This window comes from Bombyx mori, chromosome 1, assembly GCF_030269925.1.
Source record: "Bombyx mori chromosome 1, ASM3026992v2".
Lineage (NCBI taxonomy): Eukaryota > Metazoa > Arthropoda > Insecta > Lepidoptera > Bombycidae > Bombyx > Bombyx mori.
Genome location: NC_085107.1, coordinates 7,668,573 through 7,681,198, shown reverse-complemented (window position 1 = coordinate 7,681,198; position 12,626 = coordinate 7,668,573). Strand labels below are relative to the sequence as shown.

Here is a 12,626-nt window from a genome sequence, read left to right as displayed (position 1 = left end):
CGTCAGTCAGTACAAAAGTGACGGGCTTCGAATGCAAGGAAAAAATATCGTACCGAATTCTACTTTTGATCCGCTAACTCTGTGTTCCCTTGTTTGGTTTTAGTCTAGAAATTTCAATTTCATGTCTATCTTCGGTTAAGCTGTCAATACCAGACTGGTTGGTCTATAGTAAATTTCGATTACGAATTTAAAAGAATAAAACACTTCCTCAGAACTCACGCCTGTCTATTAAGTTTTTTGAAGTTAGAAATAAACAAGAAAACGATTTGTTTCTTCTAATAAAAACTTCCAAAATGCAACTACGTCGTTTTGGGCATATTTAGCGAATAGAAAGGATGCTTATGCATTACTGAATTAAAAACATTAATGAATGAAAATCTTTAATATCCGGCGTGAAATACACAATTACGCATACGTGATCGTTAGTTCTTTTAGATTTAGTAATTCACGTTATTGACCGCTAATTTCAAATGTTTTTTTTTTGTCCAGCCTTAGCTGAGGTTAGGCCAGCGTTAGAATAATATAAACTTTTCTGGGTTCAAAACTTATAACCTTTTAAGATCGGGTAGTTTATGTTGCTTGTCTTACTATCTACAGCAAAAAAGACTGCTCCATTATTTTCTTGGTCCAGCATTTTTTTTTGAAACAAGACACTATGTTAAAAAAATTTAATCTAAAGCAAATTTTTTTTTAAACAAGTCACTACGAAAAATGGACGCAGACATTGGAACAAAATCTAAATGGGCAGTGAACATTCATTCCGAAAGACAGAATGACAGTGAAAATAGTGGCGAATGTAATACGTATACCGACTAACTCCCCAGTTCATTTCCAGCATACAGACGAGATCTCTCTTTATCTAGCTGAAATCTCGCCTCTCGTGGTAATTCCCAGTCGAATACCGAAAGATCGTAAATTTACGTGGGGCTTCGTCAGTGCGGGAGGTTCTCGCCGTTTCAAATTTATATTTCCCATTTTTATGGCACACGATTTGCGGACGTGATTTTTGACATGTTAAAATTTGAATTTATATCGCACTGTATAAGCTGCTTGAATCTCTCTGCTGGAACGAAATGGCTATTACGAGAGTGCATTATATTCCATGTTAATTGTATATTATATTATATTATAGTATATTATTATATTATTGATCAACATTTTGCATTCTGCCCTAAAATAATCTCGTCTATTTATTTCAGGATTATAAATTAAGACAATTTAATTTAAACTAAACTGTAACATTACTTTTGGATAATATCAATTTATTTTATCATATTGAGTTTCCGTTTAAGGCTTCATATCAGAACTATGTTATTCATAATATAAACTGTTGCAAAATTATGTAAAGGAAATCGATTTTTGATTAGAAAACATTCATTATAATTTATTTTGAAATAATATAATTGAATATAAATTCACAGGGAAGCCATAAACATTGCAATTGTTAATCTGAGGAAGGAAGGTCTATTGACTAAATTGTGGAATAAATGGATTTCAAAAATGAAAAAGCCTGACTGTGATATTGGCAATGATGAGGTATTTTTTTTTTATTTACGTTTCCAATGAATTTCGTGCTGTTGGCTTCCTTTTGTGATTAATTATCTAAAAAAAAAACAGCTAGGTAGTCCCAATGATAATATTTTCTAGGGATAAAATCAGTGTTGCTATTGCAGGAATCGTCAATAACGGAGATGACCTTGAGTCAAGTCGCTGGAATATTTTACGTGCTTCTTGGCGGATTGGCTTTGGCTTTAGGTATTGCATTACTGGAATTCTGTCAGCATGGACGAGCTGAAGCTACCCGCGCCAATGTGCCGTTAAGGGCTGCTTTACGTGCGAGAGCAAAATTCGCTTCATCCACAAGGGAACGTAAGACTCCTCCGCAGCGAACGCCACAACGCGACCGCGACCGTCTTGGTTGGAACGGGGCAGCCTTCGCAGGGGTCAGTAAGGTTAGAACACCTTTTATCATTTCTATATTCAATTATTTATTGTAATGATAGTTATTTATTAGCAACATTAGACAAAATTATATAGGTAGCGTTGAGTGTTGGTCACCGCGATGATTGCGGCGGTTTTCGAAATTTGCACACGCGAAGTTCATTCAGACGAGTGAGGGGAGTCGTGAAGAAATATAAGTAGGTATTATTCATTTAGCTTTCCGTAGATGTGATGAGTTTTGTGAATTAAAAAATAAACATTGTTCTTGATGTTGTTCTTACAACGCCAATAAATATAATATTATCTTTAATTTCAAAGACCGTTGATTCGTAAGTAGTAATTATAAGGAAAAAAAGGATCATAAGAAATTCATCAAGTTATTAAAACGAAATTAAATGAAATTAATTTTCTTTTATTTGTGTTTAGTACAATGACTTCCTCCTAGGAAGAGAATTGTTGGGACATGCTCACCGAAAAATGTATTAAAGGAAACAACATAATATAATGATTGTTTGTAAGTGGCACTGGATACTGTGTGGTATATGGTCTGTGTGCATCTTGTGTCTTGAATCCCAAGAAGAACCTTATCATCGTATTTTATATTATCCCCTTTTTTAATGTATATAAATTACCTTTTGATATTTGAGATAACACACATGTTTTTCAAACACGATTTTTTTATATTATTTTGCATTTTTCACAATTTTCCTTTAAAAATATTATCTCTGATAATATTTGAATTGTCTACGTTTTATTTGCACAGCTCCAATAGATCGTCAATGTTTCGATCAGCATGCAAACAAAAGAAAAAGTGTTTTTTATTATAAACAAATTAAATTGACTTATACTTAATGATAATAATCCGATATTTATGCTATTTCAGTATTTCGCCGCTGGGAATCAGATCGCCCAAGATGATGCCGTGCATGCAAGCTTCACGCACGTCTGATCCTCGGAGAAGGCCGGCGTCACTATCCGTCGGTCTTCTATTACAAAAACTCCAAACGATGTGGACCTCTATCAACTTTGAAATTGTTTACTTTACGAGGTCCTTCGAATTTGGATCTGCATCACGACGCTCATCAGCTTCATTGTTATTTGATTTAATATTCAAACAGTATACATGTTTTGTCTATTTTTTTTTTTTTTTTTTTTTTTATTGGTTATGTGGGTGGACGAGCTCACAGCCGACCTGGTGTTAAGTGGTTACTGGAGCCCATGGACATCTACAACGTAAATGCGCCACCCACCTTGAGATATAAGTTTTAATATCTCAGTATAGTCACATTAACTATAATTGTAACATTAACTATAAAATATCATGTCTTTATCTTATATTTTATGTTTTGATGGTTGATTATTAAAACTGCATTACGCTTTCGTCCATGAGCGTACTGAGTTGTAAATTACTCGAAACGTCGCTGATGCAAAAAAAAAAAAAGATAAATCGTAGATTTTTTATTTTTATTTTTACTTACCATAACTATGTAAGGTGAGTTTGGCGACTCCATTATTAATATTATGTACTCCATAAGTTGTGTGTTATTTTTTGTGTACTCAAATAAAAATATTTATGGCGAGGTTGTTGAAAAATTAGTTGATGCGTAATTTAATTAATAATTTAATCACTTTTTTTTGCCATAGCATTTTTTCATAGAAGTCGTACTTGGTGTATAAAAATTAAATAAAAATTAAATAAAAAAAACAAACCCACAAAAACTTATAAATAACGTTATACTTTTTTGTGATTTTCAATATTTAAGTAAGTTAGAGTGTGACATACAAGTAAATATTGTCAGCATAATTAATCATAATCTATCTCGGCTAAACTCTCAATTCGTGTACAAATCGATTTAATTTAGATAATAAATCTACGCTTCTGAGGCACAACTTAAGCCTCCTTCTTCAATCAATCGATTTATTTTAATCGATTATCATTGTCATAATTATGTGTTAAATGTCTCGTAAACTTTCTTATCACTAGTATGGCTTATTCTTAAATAACTCATGCTTATTTGAATCCTTAAAATTTAACTGAAACTATTACTAGTTTCACTAAATGTATAATAAGCTTTGCGATTCGTGCTTACGAAAGTACATTCAAAGAGAAAAAAAAAACTTTTTTTCAATTAGACTTATAAGGACATAATATGTAGTGTGTGTGATCGTAATGTGAATTTCTATTTGTGATTTGGAAATGTAGTTAAATAAAAAACAGCGTAAAGGCAATAAACTTGTAACACAAAGAGAAACGCTGTACACATTGTAGTTATACGTAGAGATTTAGCTGCAAAAGCCATTCATACTAAGTAATCGAGAGCCATACGGTTTTGGCTGTTCAAAATTATATCGATAGAAGCGTATAGTGCGGTAAAGTAATTTTTTTCCTATTTACAAAGCGAAACTTTCGACGTAATACTTCTTTGAAACATAATAAATGGTTGATAGTCGCTCATTGAGTGTGCACATAGTGGCTATGATAACTAGAGTGTACTGTCACTTTTATTTATCATAATAACGAGCCACGCCTTTTCATTTGATCGTAACTAAAATATAAAACAAATTTCATAAAATGCATTTTAAAAGGACATGTTATGTATTTTGACATTACATAATTGAAATGCTACTAAATATATTCGATCTTGAGGAATTCATTTATAAATGTAGTTATTACTCTAAATAACTTTAATAGTTAATTAATTAATAGTGTGTGAAATAAATGCATGTATTAACCGATTTTTAATATATAAGTATTATTGAAAATAGGTGTCATTAAATTAGTAATTTTTATTTCTAGTAAAAAGAGTGTGAGTGAAAATATAATTCGTAAGCTGGTATGTGTTATAGTAAGGCTACAATATGTAATGATGACAAATGACAAAATTAGTGACAGTAATCGCTGATCAGTATTTATGTAATTCACGCCACGACAATCTATAGAATATGTAATTAGTATTTTCAAATTTTAATACAAGTTTTACACGTAGCATTTTTTAATATATTACTTGCGAATACTATTACTGTGTAACATGAAGCTACTTTTGTAATTAATGTACTATCGATAAAAATAATCTAATAAAGTTTAATATTTGATTAATACTTATAAAAAAATTTATGTAAAGTGGTATACTTAAAAACATGTATTACAGAAAAAAAGTGCCAAAAGTGCTGTCGATATTGTAATTCCAAATCAATTCATGAAGTCTTCCTTTAAACAACGTAATATTACAAATTTACTGTAACGTGATCCAAAATATGTGCCAAATAAATAATAGCAGTACGTACGTTATGTGATATTTATAAATACATCTAGTCTTAATTCGAATAGTGAGATATAATTGCGATAGAAATCAATTTTATACCGCATTTTCCTAAACAATACCAATGCTTTACTTTCAAGCCATTCCTTAAAAATAATCATTGCTTTGGTTCCACAGATTACAAAAGTGTAATGAAATGATAAAAATGTATGATATAAAAGAAAAATTTAAAGCTTTTAGCTCTAAAAATGACGATAATTCCATATAATTTTTCATCCCCCCCTTTTAATTCGTAACAATCCGCTTATCGTGTTAAAAAATAGCCTATGTCCCTTCGCAGACTCTAGACTATCTGTGTATCAAATTTCATTTAAATCGGTTCAGTAGTTTTAGCGTGAAATCGCGACAGACCGAGTAAGCTACTTTCCCATTTATAATATTAGTATGGATTATGTGAGCACTATAGTTTTAGTCCTATAGTATAGTATAGTCGATTACTTTAGTTCTCAATCAATTCCTCCTCCCAAAACATGCTTCTTTTGATGCTCTTGTTAGTTTACTGTCTCTCCCCGTCGATATGAGTAACTAGCGTGATGGAGAGCTGTACTCAGAGGTATATTTTAATCTTCAGATACATGATCCGTCCGTCACTTGGGACATCGCCTCGCCTCTTACCCTCCTTACCCTACCGCTACGGTCAGATATCCAAATCTGTGGAAGGTAATGTATACTCCAGAGAGCCTCTGGGAGTACCTGAGCTCAGCTAAGACAGATATATTCGTGCAGCGACTATGTCTTCTATACATAGAAGACGATGCCAAGCTTATATCTCGAAAGCTTCAGCAAAAGTGTCCAGCAACATTATTCTATACAATCTCGAGCTTAACCACCGAATAATCTCTAGTAGCTTTATGAATATTTTAAAATAGCTCTTACTTGTAACTTGAATGATAATAATAATATATTATTATGTGATGTAAAACTAAAACTTAATTCTGAACTATTATCCTTAACGTAAATCACGTTAAGCTAGTAACAGTATCAATAGCACAAGGCATAGAAAAACACACCTGAGTCAAAATGTACTCTGTTTATTTAGTATTAATTTATGTGGTCGCAAAAGGTTCACCCCTTTGGTTGTAATCTCTATTTTTTTTTAAGTCAGTTTAAGTACATTATTTGTGCTTAAAATTTATATTTGTTTTGAGTTTTCTATATGAATTTGTAGGCAAGTAAATTTGCTTTACTTTTTAAATTCTATGCCTCCATGCATTATTATTTTTTTGGCTTTTTGGTTTATGGTTTAAGATGAACTTCTTTTCATCATCATCACAGTCGACTACTGCTGGACACAGACTTCTCCCAATTTACATCACTGCGTCCGGTATTCGACGCTCCATACCATTTCCTCCTATGCAAGTTTTATATGATTAGTGCTAGTTATTAGTTATTTAAAAAAATCACTTAGCTCTAGGTGGACTGTGAATTCGTATATCCATCTACCTCAATAAAATAACTCACTTTTATATCTCATAAAATTCCGAATCAATTTAAAAACAGCAATGCTACTTTTTTCGGTATAAAATTAAGTTAGTCTCCATTGTACGGAATTGAAATTAAAACTAGAAATTAATACTCATATTAATTAGATTTATACTTAATCTTTAATGTACTCTATTATGTTGTCTTTAAATTTAAGGTTCTTTAAAATACAATCAGCTCCAAATATCACGTTAAGCAAAAACTTTTCAACAGATATTTGTTACATTTTTAATAATGCAATACATTTTTAATAAATCGTCCTTAGCTTTTAAAGAAACATAGTAGTATTTTGTACTTTTCCGCATTTTAAAAAGTTTTACAAGTAAAATATTACACATATTGTATATTCATTGTTAACAAGGAATAATATCCGTTTGATAAAATTTTAATATATTCATTATTAGCTGATAGCTTTTCAAATAATATATTCTAAACTTTTAAATTAGCAATGCTAGATACCCATTCGATATACCTCATTACTTATAAGAGAATCCTTGCAATAATTACTCGTTTTATATTGTTAAAATAAATATTTTATTATAAGACTTTTCATGAATATTAGATTGGCTTCAAATCGGTAACAATCGCGAAGCAATTAATAGCAAATTAAACAGCAACTTCGGAATAATATGATGTGTTGTGACCCTAAGAAGCTATACACCTTTTTTAGTCTTGCAATAAAAAGCTGGTAAAATCATTGAAGGAGTATTATACTCGTAACTATATTGTAATTAAATATTTATTGTTAATTTTCGGTCATTTTACTTAGATTAACAAATAAATAAATTGATTCAATAAACAGATACAACAGAGAGTTTAGTCCTTTGTTTTTATTGTACATTCTTGAATTATTAAAATAAGGTTTTTAATAAAAAAATCAGTATTGTTTCATGTATAGTTTTAATCTGATGTTTAATAAATATATATTATATAAGACCGCATTACGGGTCTTAAGCTTCAAAAGTTGAAAGTTGTTTCTGTTTTTTGAATCATATTTACTAAACTAATTTTATGCAATTGTATTCAAGTTAACTAACATAGAAACATGAAAGCTAATTGTTAACCAGATGCTTCCAAAAACACTGCCAAGCAATACCAGTTGCATTTCATAATATCAAGAAAATAGCAAATATTCCTCATTTGGTGGTTTTACAATAGACGAAATATTATGTTAGGGTTATATATCTATATCAAATATTTTAATATATACTCCGGAGGATTAAACTTATTTCGTTTTTGCACGTTATTAGATGTTTAAATCAATAAATTAAAATTTAACAGGATGTTTGTTTTTTTTCTCCCTAAGTTAAAAATATTTTCAAGCCGCGAAGCCATCATGCATTAAATTGTAAAATTAAATACACACCATGATACAATGCAGTTTCATATTTAACATCATGTTTCAAAGCGAATAGTGACTATTATGTTGTTGCAACAGCTTTTTCACGAATCTAAACCAAATCGCATAAAATTTCCTTAGTATTATACAAGTTAAACATAACCGATACTTTGAGTAAAAAAAAGTTATTTGGATAAACGAACTTTTTAAGTCATTCGCAAATGTTGGTAAGCTCGCTTGTGGGGTATCCCACATCCTGTTATTTCCTCATAATTTTTGGAAATTTTGATTTTATGATAGGAAGCCAAACATTATCTTCATCAGGTCTAATGTAACATCGGTAGTTCAATGGTTAGAACGGCCGTTCACATGGATGGATGTTTTGATAAAATCGAATAAAAATATCGGAATTCATGACAATTATTGGATTAAAAGAGAACGCCTGTAAATATTGTCATGACATCAGTGATGAGTAACAAGTCGAAAGAAATATTATAAGGTGTGACGAAGATATAGCAGAGTTGTATCCCACAGGCGAGCTTAATGAAGCGAATGACTTAACGAGCTCGTTTATCCAGTGAACCTTTTATTTAGTCAAAGTATTAAATTGTATGTTAAAGTTTGGCTTTTGTGTAAGTAAGGTTACAGAAACGGTGGATAGGTAAGCATTGTAAAAGTTTTCCTTTTAAACGAATCTAATCGAATAAGAAGATCGGAATTAACCACAAGTATTGGATTGAAACAACATAACTGTAAATATTGTTATGACAACAGTGAAAAATAAACAGAAGGGATACCTATTAAAAAGTGCTCTTGAAGTTTCCTAGTTCAATTATAATTGTAAATACAATTTAAATCCCATTCAAATACCATCTTCAAAAAATACAAATACTGTGTTTCGTAATTAATGATAATTTCAAATCAAGAATATAAATTGAAATATATCTTAACCGAAAATGTTAATGAAGTCAAAAAAAATATGCAAATCTCATTTCTAGTCACCGGCTGGGATTCGAACTCAGATTTAACCGTTCTATGAGCGGGCGCTCTAGCCATTGAATTATCGATGTTACATTTGATCTGATAAAGATAATGTTTGGTTTCCTATCGTGGAATCAAACATTCTAAAAATCAGAAGCATTTTCAGTCAGTGCTTTGTTCGGAAACCTCAAAAGGAATATAAAGAAAGCAATGAAAAAACAGTATTTTGCAAGATAATTATCGTCCGCAACTGCATAAGCCAACGCCATCTGTATTAATTGCCTGGTTCAAGCTTAGATTGAAGCCCTTCCAGACAAAAAGTGGTTCTCCCGTCGTATAAGAGATGGGTCTATTCATAATGTTTTCAATCAACTCTCTTTTCAAGATTATAAGTTCTTGTAGCTTTTTTACAAGCTTTTTCATATGATGATTCACTGGACTAAATTTTATTGAAGCCCGTTAATGTTAACTTGACCTTGCTTCGTCAGTTACATTCTATTTAATTTAGGTGATAAATAAGAATCAAGTCGAATAAAAAGATCGGAGTTAACGACAATTATTGGATTAAAGCAAAATGCCTGTAAATATTGTAATGAAATTAGTGAAAAGTAGCAAGTAAAAGAAGTTCTAAAAAATGTTCTTGAAGTTTCCTAGTTCAATTATTATAGTAAAATCTAAAAAAAATCAAATTCAGCCTTTTTCGTAATTTTTGACAAATTTCAAATCAAGGAAAATAATGTCTGAAACAAAATGTGTTAAATTCAGAAGAAAAAAAAAACAAAACGCAAACTTCATTTATAGACATCGGCTGGGATTCGAACCCAGATTTCCCGCTTCTAAGAACGGCTGTTCTAACCATTGAACTACCGATGTTACATTTGACCTGATGAAGATAATGTTTAGTTTCCTATGATAGAATCAAACATACCAACCAAAAAGCAGAAGCATTTTAGTCAGTGCTTTATGCTTTATTCGGAAACCTCAAAAGAAATAGGAGTTGGAGAGTTGTATTCGACACCTAATGATGAGAATGACTTACAAGCTCGTTTATCTAGTAAACCTTTTATATAGTCAAGTTATTAAGTTTTGTGTTAAAAATTTGGCTTTTGGGTAAGTAGGGTTACAAAATCGATAGATAGATAAATATTATAACAATTTTCCTTTTAAATAAATCAAATCGAATAATAGATCAGAATTCATGACAATTATTGGTTTATACAAAATCCCTGTAAATATTGTTATGAAATTAATGATAAGTAGCAAGCAGAAATAACTTTTTAAAAGTCCTCTTGAAGTTTCCTAGTTCAATTTTAATCGTAACATAAAAAAAAAAATCAATCTCTGAAAAAAAAATGTTTCGTAATATTTTACAAAATTCAAGTCAAGATAAATAATATATGTCTTTAACTAAATTGGGTTAAATCCAAAAAAAAGACGCAAACCTCATTCGTTGATACCGGCCGAGATTCGAACCCAGATTTAACGCTCGTAAGAACTCACGTTCTAATCATTGAACTAACGATGTTCATCAAGGGAAGCAGACCAAAAATTCGGAAAAATATATTTTTCATTATACATTATTATACTATATTTCATTATATATTATTAGTTTATCTTCATTCTGTGCTTCTCAAAGAGAGAACGAAGCTGTTGTAATACTAACTAAACTAAATATACCTAACTAAATAAAGTAACTAAAATTTCAAATTTCATTTGCAGGTGGCAACGGACCGGCCGCACTGGAGATCACTTGAAGAGGCCTATGTTCAGCAGTGGACAATGGACAGGCTGAGATGATGTTGATGATGATGATGAAAATTTCAAATTCGAATTTATTATTTAACTGTTTCCACTTAAACATATTAAGCATACTTTTCCGAAATTAATTTACAACTTCACTATATTCATATTATGTTTATGACAATTCCTGTAAATCTTTATTTTTCATTTGCTTTATTAGAAAGAAGCAGCGTATATCAATAATCAACAACATATAAAATAAGTAAAATATTTAATGGTACTGAAAAAAATATTTAGTTCATTTTCGTTAGCTAGAGACGAAAGCTAAAGGCATCTCACGCTTCGTTTTAAAGTATTTTTTAGAATCTGTATCTATATCTTTGCATTAAGATGATTTCAGCTCCATCACAAGGCTTCTCATAATACCGCTAAATAAATAACTGAACATTTCCTTAAAATTTTAAAATTTAAAGTTTAAGGGGAAATCAAAAGAAGTATTGCATCGGCCGGGAATCGAACCCGAGTCGCCCGCTTGGCAAGCGAGTATTCTACCACTGAACCACCGATGCTTGATTGTTTATCTTAAAACTGTAATAGTATTTCCAGTTATATCCTAAAATAAGATTTTAAGAGATGAATTTTATAATAATGTGAATTCCAGAAATGCACTGCAGCCGCGCTGTTGCTTACAGCTATGAAGTAATCATGATTTCTACTGTAAAAAACCTAAATAACCGTTATCCTGTACAGAAAGTATAGTATACTTTGCCCTAGTGTTTTAAGTTGGCTTGGGTTTTAAGCTGGCGGTATTCACCCGGTTATTAACATCGGCATCAGTAATCATTTAATTAGCCTACTAGTTATGTAGTCCATGGAGAAAAGATAAAATTAAATTTTATTTGTTATTTTAATCTAATTACCTAGACAGTGGGTCCGATTCTCAGATTTGTTTTGAATAAAATAAGGTTACACCGGATCGTGGTACAGTGCACATATTACTTCCCCCTTGACTTAAGTTAAGGTCTCAATTCCATTAGACTAATAGCCATGCTATCTATCAAATCGAAATATAATGACGCGTCCGAATAACAATCCGATTTATTCAAATAATACACATCTACGGTTTAAACGGAATCACATATTACTGTGATTTATTAAATTATTGAAATTGTAAAGTCAGACTTTGCTTTTTAGTGAATGTAGCCTTTTCTCATAAAAATTTGCAAAATATATTATAAAAAAATACACATCATTGGCCCATGTGAGCATCGAACTCACGACCTTCGCGTTATTAGCACGATGCTCTAACCAACTGAGCTAATGGGCCGCTAATGTGTAGACCGAATATCTTAACCTTACGGGAGAAAATGACTAAATCGCATGCGCCAATCCTCAGATACCTGGATGACCTCTGTAATGGCTTCAACTTATAGCGACCCTCTGTTGCGAAAATTCAAAATCGCGCCATCTGTTATCCTCCAAACTCAATCAGCATAGGATTCTGAGCGAATCCTTGAGTCTATGAAGTACACTTTGGTTAGTGGCTAGATGACTCTATGAAATAAATTACAGTATCCTAGAGGATCATGATCTCCTATAAAACTGAGACTTTTGCGTTGTTTTGTAAATTTACATTATAGATATGACTATGATAGATTTTTTATTGGTGGTAGTACCTCTTGTGAGTCCGCACGGGTAGGTACCGCCGCCCTAACTATTTCTGCTGTAAAGCAGTGATGCGTTTCGGTTTGAAGGGTGGGGCAGCCGTTGTAACTATACTGAGGCTTTAGAACTTATATCTCAAGGTGGGTGGCGCATTTACG

At 31.4% G+C, this 12,626-nt stretch overlaps 1 protein-coding gene and 1 non-coding gene across 2 annotated transcripts in view; one reads left to right on the top strand and one right to left on the bottom strand.

Annotated features, from left to right (window-relative positions):
- LOC101740977 (glutamate receptor 1) overlaps positions 1–8,026 on the top strand; it is a 79,470-nt gene extending 71,444 nt beyond the window's left edge. The window contains exons 16-18 of the mRNA XM_038013394.2: positions 1,422–1,536; positions 1,674–1,952; positions 2,825–8,026. Coding sequence (XP_037869322.1) covers positions 1,422–1,536; positions 1,674–1,952; positions 2,825–2,890 — 460 coding nt within the window. The 3' untranslated portion in view covers positions 2,891–8,026. The remainder of the gene's footprint in view (positions 1–1,421; positions 1,537–1,673; positions 1,953–2,824) is intronic.
- Positions 8,027–12,056: 4,030 nt separating this feature from the next.
- TRNAI-AAU (transfer RNA isoleucine (anticodon AAU)) lies at positions 12,057–12,130 on the bottom strand. Its single transcript has one exon. It is a non-coding gene; the product is annotated as a tRNA-Ile (tRNA).
- Between the last annotated feature and the right edge of the window lie 496 nt (positions 12,131–12,626).